This window comes from Salmo salar, chromosome 11, assembly GCF_965601325.2.
Source record: "Salmo salar chromosome 11, fSalSal1, whole genome shotgun sequence".
Classification (NCBI taxonomy): domain Eukaryota; kingdom Metazoa; phylum Chordata; class Actinopteri; order Salmoniformes; family Salmonidae; genus Salmo; species Salmo salar.
Window position 1 is genome coordinate 88,696,692 of NC_138301.1, and position 16,286 is coordinate 88,712,977.

At 45.0% G+C, this 16,286-nt stretch overlaps 1 protein-coding gene across 2 annotated transcripts in view; it reads left to right on the plus strand.

Annotated features, from left to right (window-relative positions):
- Positions 1-16,286, plus strand: part of LOC106563019 (tenascin) — an 84,172-nt gene that overhangs the window by 22,355 nt on the left and 45,531 nt on the right. For both annotated transcript variants that reach the window (XM_014128210.3, XM_014128211.3), the window contains exons 2-10: positions 4,496-5,064; positions 5,880-7,844; positions 8,268-8,531; positions 8,854-8,969; positions 9,838-9,991; positions 10,981-11,250; positions 11,478-11,663; positions 11,883-11,972; positions 13,598-13,861. In XM_014128210.3, the coding sequence (XP_013983685.3) occupies positions 4,581-5,064; positions 5,880-7,844; positions 8,268-8,531; positions 8,854-8,969; positions 9,838-9,991; positions 10,981-11,250; positions 11,478-11,663; positions 11,883-11,972; positions 13,598-13,861 (3,793 nt within the window). In that variant the 5' untranslated portion in view covers positions 4,496-4,580. The remainder of the gene's footprint in view (positions 1-4,495; positions 5,065-5,879; positions 7,845-8,267; positions 8,532-8,853; positions 8,970-9,837; positions 9,992-10,980; positions 11,251-11,477; positions 11,664-11,882; positions 11,973-13,597; positions 13,862-16,286) is intronic.

The following is a 16,286-nucleotide window of genomic DNA, read 5'->3' on the forward strand; positions in this document are numbered from 1 at the left end:
TGAAGGATTTACCTACCAATGTGGTAAATGAGACTAGTAAACTATGGGGTCAATTTGTGATGTGCGTATACTAAACGCTATTCTAAAACAGTATACAGGACATCCACTACTAACATCACCCAAAATACAATGAGTCCTCCAATGAGTTGGAGTGTGGAGAAATGACTACTGTAGCTCATGACATTGCAAGACAGTGAGATGAAAGAAATGGAGATGCAGGTACGGTAGGAATGGAAAAGGAGAAATGGAATAGCCATTACACGTGGACTACTGACTGGACCATGGGCCTGCTATAACTTTATTTTCCACTGAAACCAGAGAGTAGCAAAAGAGATGCTCTGGAATGGTCTTTCTCAAAAGAGCTGAAAGAGGGAGTGTATAGTAAGCTTACATTGGTTGGCTCATCTCTATGGGACTGGCACGCCACCTTTCCATTCTGTGTGAACCTTCGTTCCCTTGCCGTTTGAGGTGTCAACTTTGCGGAGTCTACTGTGCTACGCATCACTGATGGGATACGCAGTTGCAATGGATGTTATCTTTTCAATTATTTTCAAACCTGTAGGGATTTGATAGCCACTATAATATTGATTGATCAGTCAGGCCTCTTCTGCTTCATCTGAGGGCTTTTTATAGTACATAAAACATGAACCTGTCTTAGATCAGGGAAGTTGTGAAAGCATGTGGGCTGTAACTTAACCTGTTGTTACCAAGTATGGGTTATTATGTTAAAGTGGAAATCAGTGGGGGAGAGTGTAACTCTCCATGTCACCTGCAGAATTTGCAGTTTATTGTGAATTAGGAAATAGGGCTGGGCATTATTAATCCTACCAGATCTGTGGTTTCACATACGTTCAATGGATCAACCAGGGTCTTGTTACGTTAGTGTCTCCTCTCACACACACCCATCAAACCATTGGAAACCCCAAACTCAGAGTCATCCCTGACTTCTTTCCCACGATGTGTTCCAATCAGTCTCCCACAAATTACAGGGCTCTTGCATGAAGTCATCAGAGCGATCTGAAGTGGCCGGTGGAAATGTTGAGTTTTGGCTGAATCCTAACATGGGATATGTGTACAAGTAACAAACTGTTGCTTATAGCTCCCAATGCACCACTCATTCACTCATACCCATCACGGCAGCTGGTGGATAGGCCAGCAACAAAGCATCTCCACTTCTGGCAGTCTTTGTCTATCTTCCCAATGCATGATTAATGCAAGTTCGGTTACACATGCATTTCTCAAGTTGTGTGTGGGTTGTGTGTGGGTATGCATTATTCATGAGTTATCAATTTAATGCATGAAACAGCTGGTTAGACTTCAACATGTACTGTACAGTGTGGAGGGAAATGTTTCATCCAAACCTGTTATCAACACTCTAGAATTATCTTGGTGTCAGAGGAACAGGAGTAAAATACGCAGGGAGCATCTTTGAGTGCTGTGACAGGTCATTCAAAGACAAAAACGGGTAAGGGACTTACGATCCCACGTCAGTTATGTCCTGTCTTGTCTGATGTCAAATAATGACGAGTGAGAAAGTCACAGACTCACACATATCATAAACAGCCAAAATGTTAACCTCCCATGTTATTGTAATGGTGAGAGGTCAGCATGTCTTGGGATATGATATTTGTCTGTAACTTTCTCACTCATAATTATTCACGATTCATTCAGGGATATTCATAATAATGGTAACATCCACATTAATGCAGAAGTGTTTAGAAACATATTCTATTATTTGTTATTCTCCAACAAAAGTGAATCCAAAATGACACAATACATTATTTACCATGGATTTCTATTGGCACAAAATCATCTGAAACACAAAACAAACAGCAACTCCTTCCAACAAGTTTGTCACAAGCTTGATGTCGTCATTGCGTGCTATAAATATTGGACTAAATATTAATAAACATATACAGTGCATTCGTAAAGTATTCAGACCCCTTGACCTTTTCCACATTTTGTTACATTACAGACTTATTCTAAAATAGATTAACTAGTTTTTTTCCCTCACCAATCTACACACAATACCCAATAATGACAAAGAAAAAACTGTTTATTTTTTATTTTTGCAAATGTATTAAAAATGTCAAACTGAAATATCACATTTACATAAGTATACAGACCCTTTACTCAATACTTTGTTGAAGCACCTTTGGCAGCAATTACAGCCCCGAGTCTTCTTGGGTATGACGCTACAAACTTTGTACACCTGTATTTGGGAGTTTCTCCCATTCTTCTCTGCAGATCCTCTCAAGCTCTGTCAGGTTAGATGGGGAGAGATGCTGCACAACTATATTCAAAACTATCGGGTTTAAGTCCAGGCTCTGGTTGGGCCACTCAAGGACATTCAGAGACTTGTCCCGAAGCCACTCCTGCATTGTCTTGGCTGTGTGCTTAGGGTCGTTATCCTGTTGGAAGATGAACCTTTGCCTCAGTCTGAGGTCCTGAGCGGTCTGGAGCAGGTTTCATCAAGGATCTCTCTGTACTTTGCTCCGCTCATCTTTGCCTCGATCCTGACTAGTCTCCCAGTTCCCGCCGCTGAAAAACATGTGCACGTCATGCTGCTGCCACCACCATGCTTCACTGTAGGGATGGTGCCAGGTTTCCTCCCGACGTGACGCTTGGCATTCAGGCCAAACTGTTCAATCTTGGTTTCGTCAGACCAGAATATCTTGTTTCTCATGGTCTGAGTGTCTTTAGGTGCCTTTTGGCAAACTCCAAGCGGGCTGTCATGTGCCTTTTACTGAGGAGTGGCTTCCATCTGGCCAATCTACCATAATGGCCTGATTGGTGGAGTGCTGCAGAGATGGTTGTCCTTCAGAGTAACTCTAGAGCTCTGTCAGAGTGACCATCGGGTTCTTGGTCACCTCCCTGACCAAGGCCCTTCTTCCCAGATTGCTCAGTTTGGCTCGGTGGCCAGCTCTAGGAAGAGTCTTGGTGGTTCCAAACTTCTTCCCTTTAAGAATGATGGAGGCCACTGTGTTCTTGGGAACCTTCAATGCTGTAGACATTTTTTTGTACCCTTCCCCAGATCTGTGCCTTGACATAATCCTGTCTCGGAGCTCTACGGACAATTCCTTCGACCTCATGGCTTGGTTTTTGCTCTGACATGCACTGTCAACTGTGGGATCTCATATAGACAGGTCTGTGCCTTTCCAAATCATGTCCAATCAATTGAATGTACCACAGGTGGACTTCAATCAAGTTTTAGAAACATCTCAAGGATGATCAATGGAAACAGGATGCACTTGAGCTCAATTACGAGTCTTATAATAACGGGTCTGAATATTTATGTAAATAAGGTATTTCAGTTTTTATTTTTAGTCCATTTGCTAAAAATTCAAAAAACCTGTTTTTGCTTTATTATTATGGGATATTGTGGTTAGATTGATGAGGAAAATGTTTTATGTAATTCATTTTAGAGTAAGGCTGTAACGTAACAAAATGTGGACAAAGTCAAGGGATCTGAATACTTTCCCAAAGGCCCTGTAAGTGTATTTATCCCAATTCTTTTGGTCCCCTGAAATGGGGGGGGACTATGTACAAAAAGTGCTGTCATTTGTAAACGGTTCACCCAATATGAATAAAAATACCCTGTACTTTAACCTCGTAGTCATTGTATCATTTCAAATCCCAAGTGCTTCAGTACAGAGCCAAACAACATAAAACTAGAAACGGTCAGGGTCTTTGGCTCAGCAGGGGGGAAAGTTACTTTAGGGCTCAGGTAGGGGGATGTCATTCTTTGAGGCCATACTAGTAATAACAATATATATATGCATATGTTAAACATATTATCTTGTCTTGAACTGTTTTGTGAGAAAAAGCAGGTTCAAATCAAAGCAGTGTGGCCATAACGGACTGCACACAAAATATATTGCACAGGAACACACGTAGCAGGGGTTCAGAGTGCCAAAAACATAGGCCAAGTGTATATATATTGAAGTATATATATAATTGTTGATGCAAGGAAATGGTGCTTTGTAGGACACTTCTTTCAAGGGCTAATGGCTACATGGAGCTCAGTTTGTGCTGTGAAGTCAATTACCAGCCAAAATTACCCTGAGTGCTATGGGTAGGTTAATCACAATCGTTTAACATCCAGCTGACATTCCATTTTTCATAAAGTCTCCAAAGACGTCCCGTGATGCAAAAGCAACCTTCAGTATGTATAGTATATTAGGGTTTAGGTACAAATTCACAGACTTTCAATGGCTTACTGTGGCTCACAGTAAGTGTATGGTCACTTTTCTGGGCGGGAAAATATACTGAGGGTTAGGCGTTAGTCTGAACACTTGAAGTTATAAAGTTTTGTTGACTATGTTTGTTAACCTATTATTGCCATCTTGTAATTCACAGAGTGCACAGGTTATTGTCTGCCTTTGCAAATTTTACAGTCATGGACGTCTCCCCAGAGTGACTGTGTGAAAATTTAGTTATCCACATGCATTACTGAGGCTGTCTTTGACTCAACGTCTTTTTGTTTACCTTCCAGGGCCCCTAAACTTATCCAGATTTGGCCAGACTTCCAAGCTTTGTCCGAGGATTCTTAAAACTGAGTCCAGTTGAGAAAGACAAAAATGGGTACTAAAAGCTTTTTAGGGTGTGTCTTCCTGACTCTCCTTCTCAACCTCTGCCAAGCTGGGCTGGTGAGAAAATTACTTAGGCATAAACGGGCGACCTTGACAACCCCCGGCGGAAACAATGTGACCCTGACCAGCGCTGACCAACCAGTGGTCTTCAACCACGTCTACAACATCAACGTCCCTTCCGGCTCCCTATGCTCAGTAGACCTGGATGCCCTAGGAAGCACCAGCCTCAAGCCCCAGGACGCAGCTCCGCCTTCAGGCCTCCGCACCACCGAACACACCCTGGATGGGCAGAACCAAATAGTTTTCACTCACCGCATTAACATTCCTCAGCAGGAGTGTGCATGCACTGATGGGCTCCCGGATCTGAAGGACCTCCTGAGCAGATTGGAGATGCTGGAGGGAGAGGTGTCCACGCTGAGAGACCAATGCGCTAGTGGAGATGCTGGCTGCTGCAGCGTTCAGCCAGTCACAGGTACTGTATACATGTCAACCTAACCACCCCCAGCTTCTGATTGGCTCATTCATCCCCACAGCTAGTATAGCATACTTAGTATGAATGTCACCTATAGAGAATGACAGAAGACTCAAAACTAAGGAAAATGACGGAATCTGTCCCATTATGGCATCTGTCCCATTATGGCATCTGTGAGCACAAGGGCAGTGCCATTGATGCCATTTCCACTTTGAAGTAGTACATGTTCTTCTTCTACTACTTCTATGACTTGGTAAACAAACTGAAAGGGTGCATACTGCCACCTGGAGTGTGTTTAAACAGTTATAAAGCCATTGTTAGTGATTTACTGCCACCTGCAGTTATGGAATGTTTGCTCACAAGTATAATTAATTGGCTGATCCCTCCTGATGACCTGGATAGAATTATGTGGTCCTTCCTTAACCCATAGGAAGTCCCACCCAGTTGACTACTTCAAAATGGTGAATGTCTTGAATGGCACAGCCCATGCTACAATGGACTTTTTGGCACTAGAGTCCTCTGTCATTCTCTACGCTGTTACATCACCTCTCCTTCCTTCAGAGGAACATCTATTTTACTAAACCTAACAGTGCTTTCTCTTTTACACCACAGGGAAAGGGAATGACCATAGGGGCATAGACATATTCTGTACGGATTAGTACTGTAGGTTGTTATTCAGAACATAATTGGATGTCCTGTCTATGATTACAGTCCTGTCTTGATTACAATATTTTAAAATGAAATGTCTTAGTGAAAAGGGGGAAGATCGGGGTTATGATTCAGAGGGTTATAATCTCTAAACTCTGCTCTTTTAGGTGAGGTGGGGACCAAGCCTTATTGCAATGGCCGTGGCAACTACAGTGCTGACACCTGTGGTTGCATTTGCGAGCCTGGCTGGAAGGGACCCAACTGCACCGAGTCTGAATGCCCCAACAACTGCCAGGACCAAGGTCGCTGTGTGGATGGGAAGTGCGTCTGCTTTGAGGGCTTTGGCAGGGACGACTGTTCACTCAAGGTTTGCAAAGTGGACTGTGGTGGGAACGGACAATGTATTGGTGGGGTCTGTGTCTGTGCCAAGGGTTACACTGGAGAGGACTGTTCTCAGACAGACTGCCTAAACAACTGCCTAAGCCGTGGAAAGTGTGTGGACGGGGAGTGTGTGTGTGAAGAGCCCTGGACAGGCTACGACTGCTCCGAACTCATCTGCCCCAACGACTGCTACGACCGCGGCCGCTGCGTCAATGGAACCTGCTACTGTGAAGAAGGATTCACCGGGGAGGACTGTGGGGAGAAAACCTGCCCAAGCGACTGCCTGGGAAATGGTTTCTGTGTGGATGGCCAGTGTGTCTGCAGCTCTGGCTACACTGGAGAGGACTGCTCCAAGCTCACCTGCCCCAGTGACTGCAACGATAGAGGTGTCTGCTTCAACGGCATGTGTATCTGTAATGCTGGCTACCAAGGAGAGGATTGTAGCCAGCTGGCTTGCCCCAACAACTGCCATAACAGGGGACAGTGTGTCAACGGGCAGTGCGTCTGCAATGTAGGCTACCAGGGAGAGGACTGCTCTGAGCTCTCTTGCCCCAACAACTGCCAGGACCAAGGTCGCTGCGTGGATGGGAAGTGCATCTGCTTTGAGGGCTTTGGCAGGGACGACTGTTCACTCAAGGTTTGCAAAGTGGACTGTGGTGGGAACGGACAATGTATTGGTGGGGTCTGTGTCTGTGCCAAGGGTTACACTGGAGAGGACTGTTCTCAGACAGACTGCCTGAAGAACTGCCTAAGCCGAGGAAAGTGTGTGGACGGGGAGTGTGTGTGTGAAGAGCCCTGGACGGGCTACGACTGCTCCGAACTCATCTGCCCCAATGACTGCTACGACCACGGCCGCTGCGTCAATGGAACCTGCTACTGCGAAGAAGGATTCACCGGGGAGGACTGTGGGGAGAAAACCTGCCCAAGCGACTGCCTGGGAAATGGTTTCTGTGTGGATGGCCAGTGTGTCTGCAGCGCTGGCTACACTGGAGAGGACTGCTCCAAGCTCACCTGCCCCAGTGACTGCAACGATAGAGGTGTCTGCTTCAACGGCATGTGTATCTGCAATGCTGGCTACCAAGGAGAGGATTGTAGCCAGCTGGCTTGCCCCAACAACTGCCATAACAGGGGACAGTGTGTCAACGGGCAGTGCGTCTGCAATGTAGGCTACCAGGGAGAGGACTGCTCTGAGCTCTCCTGCCCCAACAACTGCCTCAACCGGGGCCGCTGTGTCAACGGACAGTGTGTGTGCGATGAACGGTTCGGTGGTGAGGACTGCAGCATCAAGATCTGCCCCTCAGACTGCTATGGCAGTGGAAATTGTGTGGATGGCCGGTGTGTTTGCTATGCTGGCTTCACCGGTGAGGACTGCAGCAAGCTGAGCTGCCCCAACAACTGCCTGAACCGTGGACGCTGCGTTGATGGGCAGTGTGTCTGCGACGAGGGCTTCACAGGGGAAGACTGCACTGAGAAGCACTGTCCCAATGACTGCCTGGACAGGGGATACTGCGTGGATGGCAAATGTGTCTGCCTGGAGGGCTATGCAGGTGTCGACTGCTCTGAACTCACCTGCCCTGATAACTGCAACAACAGGGGACACTGTGTTAATGGGAAGTGCATGTGTGAGGAGCGATACATGGGAGACAACTGTGGAGAGCTGAGCTGCCTCAACAACTGCCAGGACATGGGCCGCTGTGTGAATGGACAATGTCTCTGTGATGAGGGATACATCGGAGAAGACTGCTCAGAAGGTAAGAACGGTTTCTTTCAACTGAGAAAAATAAACTATGTGTGGATAATTTAGTTCAGTTCATTTCAGTAATTGTTCTGTTTGATATTTCCATGTGCTTGCTGAATGACACATTAAATCCAAAACTTTATCAAATCCCAAAATAATGAGAAAGCATTTAAATTATTTTGAAAGAGATTGAGAAAAGGATTAAAAGTTCCATTATGATTTCCTCTGATTCCAAATGCATTTAAGTCTGTGTTTCTGTCTCAAAGATCTTTGGCAGTCCAGACCACTGCCAGATGTAAGTCTGGGGAATGCATTTTCTTTGTGTAGAGGACTGTTAGTGGATGGGGGCATGGGAAACCAAGTGTCTGAGACAATAGAAAGGTCAGACTATTTCCTGTCTCTCTCTCTCTCTTTCTTTCTTTCTCGCTCTCTCTAGTTTCACCTCCAAAGGACCTGACTGTAACAGAGGTCACCACCGAGACAGTGGATCTGACCTGGAACAACGAGATGCTGGTGACAGAGTATCTGATTGCATATGTGCCCACTAGTCCTGGGGGTCTATACCAGGAGTTCAGAGTGCCTGGAGACAAGACTGCTGCCACAGTCAGCGAGCTGGAGCCCGGCATCGAGTACCTGATCAACGTCTATGCCATCCTTAGCAACAAGAAGAGCATCCCAATCAGCGCCAGGGTGGCTACAAGTAGGTCATACCTTCTTAATGGAGCTCAGAATCTGAAGACTTCGCTGAGCAGCCTGCGTTCATGGGAATGTGTTCCTCTTTAGACTGTCAGGAAAAGACAATTTGCACATATTAACCATAATCAAAATGCTATCCGGTACAGTGGAGAAACTTTCACAGCACAATGTTTACACAATGCTTTCCTTTTAGAATAGGTGACAAAAAAATAAAAATAAACTACATTTCATTGATGCTTCACATGTTTTAAACCCCACACTGTCTCAATGTACAATATTTTGGCATCAGGCATAATATATTCCGTTGTCTCACTCTGTCCTGTCAGATCTACCAGAGCCAGATGGCTTGAAGTTCAAATCGGTGAGGGACACCTCAGTAGAAGTGTTGTGGGATCAGCTGGACATTCCCTTTGATGCCTGGGAGCTCTATGTCCGCAACACGGTCAGTCTGTCCTTCTCTCTCTGGCAATTTATCCATCTCTATGCAAGCGATCCCTGCTAGGTCTTGCCCAGGATTCCCTCCTCAGGGACAAGACAACAGATTTGCACAAGCTGCTCTTTTAGTGAGATCTTGGCATGCTCGGCTAGTTATCATGTCCAGAAAGTAGCAATAGCTATCAGGGTTGAGGTCAGTTCAGTTTTCAATTCAGCTAACTCAGAATAACAAAGTAAAAAAATTAACACACACAACAAACCACAAATTGCCATCACACTACCAAAGTGTGCTGTACTTTACACATTACACAATGATGATGATGTGAACCAGTACATGGAAAATAACAAATCTGCTTAGCTGCAATATGGCAAAGGTCTGTGCAACCATAAACCATAAATCCCTTCTTATTGTCCATGAGTACATTTTTACAAAGGGCTGTGTAACCTCGCTTTAACACTCCTCAGGGAGGTCTCGGGATGCCAGGACATTCTCAGTGGTGTTTATTCCTTTCACTGTCCTTAACCCATTCTCCTGTGCACTTTGGCTTTATTGCCCCATACATAAAATGGAAGGACCTGTAATCGATGATCAGCACTCAATCACTATCACCATGGGCCAAATGGGCTTTGTTTGCAGCATTCTTATGTGAAGCAATGTGAAGCAATCAAAGACTTACAAAAGATTCCGCTGCAAAAATGAAATATTGTAATAATTGGTATTGTTTAAGTCAACATTAACTGTGTGAAAGATTTACTTCCTTGATCCAAAGGAAAAATTGACGTGGCTTACCTCAGACTGTTGGGTATGTAAGTAGGCTATGTATGATTCCAGAAATAGTGTTGTTTTAAAACCGTATATGTCTTTGACCTTTCAGAAAGAGGAGAATGGGAAGATCCTGACAACCCTTCCATCCTCCCAGAATATGTATGAGCAGTCAGGGCTTGGTCCTGGTCAGGAGTACGAGGTCTCAGTGGGCGTCATCAAGAACAATACCAGAGGACCTCAGTCTACTAAAATCATTACCACCAGTAAGCTTACACCACATTTTAATGTGTGTAATGTGCTTTTTCCCAGCCCGGTGTAGATCTGCATGTGCCAGCTGAGAACCTAACTCTTCTGACATTGTCATGCCTTACATGAATGAATCTGGACCAGGCTACTTCCATTCATCCTGGCGACTACACATATCCCATGGGTTAGATAAGGAAATTCCTTCCACCTCACAAATCACACAAGCAGACAGAGGAACAACTGAATAGACCAATTTAACTTTCAGTCATAGTATTAGGTCTATATAGAAAAAGTGGCTAAACTCCCATTGTCGTTTTACAAAGTTAAATTTAATAAGCATTTTTGTAGAAGTGAAATATGCTGAATTTCAGGCCAACCTACATTTTGCAATAGAGAGTCTTTGTATTTTTCAAGGAGCCCTGCCATAAACTCTTGACAGGGGGTTACCGTAGCAGTTCCTGCACACTGTCACTCCATACATTATGGTCAAATGCTTTCTAGCATGAAATACCTCCTTGTGCATGGAAAATTCATTTAATTTACCATTCTTCAATGATGGATGGACCCTGTAAATATCTTCTCCTTTTGACTCCTGCATAATGTATTTCCAGGCTTAAGATCAGCACAGTTTTCAGGAATAATGAATAATAGAGTTGATTATTTGGGCTATATGAACCTATATGGCCTATATCACACACTGATGTCACCACGGCACAGAATTTAGCAATTTCTCCTGTGAAAATAAATACAGGAACTTACCAAGGTCCTATCAGAACACAGAACAGTGACATCACAACCAAACAGTCAGAGGAACCAAACTTAATGACATTTGTTATGCCATAATTATAACATGTTGTGCCGGTCTTTAAATGTATTTAGAATATGTGTCCTTGTGTCTCTTGCCCTAAGTGATCACTTAAAAATGCATGGGATCATTGCCCATAACAAAGAGAACATAACAGCCTATGCACAGATCGGTCATCCTCCTTGTGTCTCTCTCTCCCAGGGATTGATGGCCCCAGACAGGTAGAGGTGCGTGACGTGACGGACTGCTCAGGCTTGGTCACCTGGTTCCAGCCCGTGGCCCAGGTGGACGGTGTCACCGTGTCCTATGGCCCCAGCTCCCACCCCACAGAGAGGACCAGCGTGGACCTGTCCACCTCAGACAAACAGTACAGTATTGACAGCCTCAGCCCAGACACTGAGTACCAGGTGTCCCTGATCTCCAGGAGGGGAGACACCACCAGTGAGCCAGTCTCTGAGATATTCACCACAGGTAGGGGCATGATTATATCCAATCCTGATAAGTGCACTCCTGATAAGTGTAAACTGTGTTCGATCAAACAATATTTTTACAGTCCCAATTCAATTCCACTTCCAAGTCCCTTTTTTTAAAGTGTTCCTGATAACAGCGTGCTCTGGTTTACTGCACGCTTGGATTTATCAAGGTTTGACTGTAAACAGTCCTTATTATATTCCTTTCTTCTTCTTGCATTGTTACAGACCTGGACGCCCCCAAAGACCTGCAGCCCCTGGGCCAGACAGACGACAGCATCACACTGGAGTGGAGAAACAGCCGGGCAGATGTTGACAGCTACAGGGTGAAGTACAGCCCCATCTCTGGGGATTCCCATGGCGAGGAGGTGTTCTCCCGTGGGCCAGGAGACAACACTCAGGCCATCATCACTGGTGAGGGTCAACCATGACCAAATCCTAACATGCAATTATGTCAGTAGAAGGTTTAAGGGTTTTTCGCAAGTTAGGATTTGCTATGACAATCACAACACTGTTATTCTTAATGCCAATCAAAACAGGTACTGAAATCCATCTATGTTCTTCTCGATTACTGGACTGAAACTAATCAGGTAATCATGTAGTCAAATCCATCTTTGTTCTCCCCAATCATAGGAATGAAACCAGGTACAGAATACGGGATTGGTGTGACCGCCGTGAAGAACGAGAGGGAGAGCCTGCCTGCCACTACAAACGCAGCCACTGGTGAGAGCTTACGTCAATACATTCTCATAGGATAGCCCACTGTTCAACAGCTGTCCAAATACCCACCACCACAGTGACCACACACACTCTGCAGCTGTAGATTCAACTTTCAATGCAAACACATCATTATCAAATCAAATAAAATTATATTAGTCACATGCGCCGAATACAACAGGTGTAGACCTGACAGTGAAATGATTACTTACAAGCCCCTAACCAACAATGTAGTTTAAAAAATATGAATAACAATAAGAAATAAAAGTAACAAGTAGTTAAAGAGCAACAGTAAAATAACAATAGCGAGACTATATACAGGGGGTACCGGTACAGAGTCAATGTGCGGGGGCACCGGTTAGTCGAGGTAGTTGAGGTAATATGTACATGTAGGTAGAGTTATTAAAGCGACTAAGCATAGATAATAACAGAGAGTAGCATTGGCGCAAATGAGGGGCGGGGGCAATGCAAATAGTCTGGGTAACCATTTGATTAGATGTTCAGGAGTCTTATGGCATGGGGGTAGAAGCTGTTTAGAAGCCTTTTGGACCTAGACTTGGTGCTCCGGAACTGCTTGCCGTGTTGTAGAAGAGAGAACAGTCTATAAATAGGCTGGCTGGAGTCTTTGACAATTCTTGGGCCTTCCTCTGACACCACCTGGTATAGAGGTCCTGGATGGCAGGAAGTTTGGCCCCAGTGATGTACTGGGCTGTATGCACTAGCCTCTGTAGTGCCTTGCGTTCGAAGGCCAAAAAAATTGCCATACCAGGCAGTGATGCAACCAGTCAGGATGCTCTCGATGGTGCAGCTGTAGAACCTTTTGAGGATCTGAAAACCCATGCCAAATCTTTTCTGTCTACTGAGGGGGAATAAGTTTTGTCGTGCCCTCTTCACGACTGTATTGGTGTGCTTGGAACATGTAAGTTTGTTGGTGATGTGGACACCAAGGAACTTGAAGCTCTCAACCTGCTCCACTACAGCCCCGTTGATGAGAATGAGGGTGTGCTTGGTCCTGCTTTCCCTGTAGTCCACAATCATCTCCTTTGTCTTGATCATGTTGAGGGAGAGGTTGTTGTCCTGTCACCACACGGCCAGGTCTCTGACCTCCATATAGGCTGTCTCGTCGTTGTCGGTGATCAGGACTATCACTGTTGTGTCACTGGCAAAATTAATGATGGTGTTGGAGTCATGCCTGGCCGTGCAGTCATGAGGGGACTGAGCACGCACCCCTGAGGGGCCCCTGTGTTGAGGATCAGCGTGGCGGATGTGTTGAAACCTACCCTTACCACCAGGGGGCGGCCGGTCAAGAAGTCCAGGATCCAGTTGCAGAGGGAGGTGTTTAGTCAGGTTGGTCAGGATGTAGGTGGTGAAAGTTAGGCAACAATATGAGGCAAACATTGGTGGTTTTGAAGGTTCTGATATTTCCAAGTGGTTTGGCAAAGAAACTTGTAAAAAGAAAGTTAAAACCTCAGGACTACATGGAGCAGATATGATAGAAGAGAATGAAATATGAAAGAACTGTATTATCCAAGTTTGAAACACTAAAATGATGTTCTGCCTTTCACTATCCTATGAGTTTTACTAAAGGCTTGATCATTGCTGATTGAAAACTTGACCACCTTCCCCCACAGATCTCGATGGGCCCAAGGACTTGGCAGTGAGCGAGTCCACAGAGACAAGCATGACCCTGGTGTGGAGGAGACCCAGAGCCAAGATCACCATCTACAGGCTGGTGTACATCTCCAGGGACGGTCAAAGGGAGGAGGTGGAGGTCCCTGGAACTGCCACCACCTACGTCCTGACCAACCTGACCCCCGGCATGCTGTACACCATTACCCTGGTCGCTGAGAGGGGCTCAAAGAAGAGCACCCCCGTAACCCTGTCCGCATCTACAGGTGAGGGTTCAAACAGGATCTCTACAACTGACTCCACCTTCATATTGTAAGACACAAATACAGTGGGTGAAAAAAGTATTTGATCCCCTGCTGATTTTGTATGTTTGCCCACTGACACTATAATTTTAATGGTAGGTTTATTTGAACAGTGAGAGACAGAATAACAACAAAAAAATCCAGAAAAACGCATGTCGAAAATATTATAAAATGATTTGCATTTTAATGAGGGAAATAAGTATTTGACCCCTCTGCAAAACATGACTTATTACTTGGTGGCAAAACCCTTGTTGGCAATCACAGAGGTCAGACGTTTCTTGTAGTTGGCCACCAGGTTTGCACACATCTCAGGAGGGATTTTGTCCCACTCCTCTTTGCAGATCTTCTCCAAGTCATTAAGGTTTGGAGGCTGACGTTTGGCAACTCGAACCTTCAGCTCCCTCCACAGATTTTCTATGGGATTAAGGTCTGGAGACTGGCTAGGCCACTCCAGGACCTTAATGTGCTTCTTCTTGAGCCACTCCTTTGTTGCCTTGGCCGTGTGTTTTGGGTCATTGTCATGCTGGAATACCCATTCACGACCCATTTTCAATGCCCTGGCTGAGGGAAGGAGGTTCTCACCCAAGATTTGATGGTACATGGCCCCGTCCATCGTCCCTTTGATGCGGTGAAGTTGTCCTGTCCCCTTAGCAGAAAAATACCCCCAAAGCATAATGTTTCCACCTCCATGTTTGACGGTGGAGATGGTGTTCTTGGGGTCATAGGCAGCATTCCTCCTCCTCCAAACACGGCGAGTTGAGTTGATGCCAAAGAGCTCCATTTTGGTCTCATCTGACCACAACACTTTCACCCAGTTGTCCTCTGAATCATTCAGATGTTAATTGACAAACTTCAGACGGGCATGTATATGTTTTCTTGAGCAGGAGGACCTTGCGGGCGCTGCAGGATTTCAGTCCTTCACGGTGTAGTGTGTTACCAATTGTTTTCTTGGTGACTATGGTCCCAGCTGCCTTGAGATCATTGACAAGATCCTCCCGTGTAGTTCTGGGCTGATTCCTCACCGTTCTCATGATCATTGCAACCCCACGAGGTGAGATCTTGCATGGAGCCCCAGGCCGAGGGATATTAACAGTTCTTTTGTGTTTCTTCCATTTGCGAATAATCGCACCAAATGTTGTCACCTTCTCACGAAGCTGCTTGGCGATGGTCTTGTAGCCCATTCCAGCCCTGTGTAGGTCTACAATCTTGTCCCTGACATCCTTGGAGAGCTCTTTGGTCTTGGCCATGGTGGAGAGTTTGGAATCTGATTGATTGATTGCTTCTGTAGCCAGGTGTCTTTTTTACAGGTAACAAGCTACGGTTAGGAGCACTCCCTTTAAGAGTGTGCTCCTAATCTCAGCTCGTTACCTGTATAAAAGACACCTGGGAGCCAGAAATCTTTCTGATTGAGAGGGGGTCAAATACTTATTTCCCTCATTAAAATGCAAATCAATTTATAACATTTTTGACATGCGTTTTTCTGAATATTTTTTTTGTTCAAATAAACCTACCATTAAAATTATAGACTGATCCTTTCTTTATCAGTGGGCAAACGTACAAAATCAGCAGGGGATCAAATACTTTTTCCCCCACTGTATGTGTGGGTGATCCGTAAAGAAAATTGTTTTAGTTCTGTTTCAGGCATTGATTAAACCATAGTATCAGGTGGGAAACATTCAACATGCTGAGTGCTAAATGTATGGATCCTGTTGCACTGCTAACAGTTTTGAATTGCATTTTATAATCCTAAGAGAAACAAAAAAAGATGTCTGCTCTTCTGGCTTGGGATGCAATAGCTTCACCAATCCAAACATATGTCATAACACAAGCTCTTTCTGTCACGTCCTGACCATTGAGTGCTCTTATTTTCTATGGTAGAGTAAGTCAGGGCGTGACTGGGTGTTTTATTCTAGTAAAAATGTTCTATGTTGTTGTTCTAGTTTCTTTTTTCTATGTTGGGTTTTTTGTATGATTCCCAATTAGAGGCAGCTGGTCATCGTTGTCTCTAATTGGGGATCATATTTAAGTAGTTGTTTTTTCCACCTGTGTTTGTGGGAGATTATTTTGAGTTAGTGCATGTTGCACCTCTTTCGTCACGGTTTGTGTGTTGTTTGTAGTTTATTGTTTGTTTTGCAAAGTTTCACATTAAAATAAAAGATGTGGAACGATACCCACGCTGCGCTTTGGTCTTCTTCCTACGACGAACATGACAGAATCTCCCACCACCAGAGGACCAAGAAGTGTGGCCAGGAGTGGACATGGGAGGAGATTCTGGATGGCAAGGGCCCCTGGGCGCAGATTGGGGAAAATCGCCATCCAAGGGAGGAGATAGAGGCAGCAAAAGAGGAACGGCGACGCTACGAGGAATTAGCATGGCAACAATGGAAGC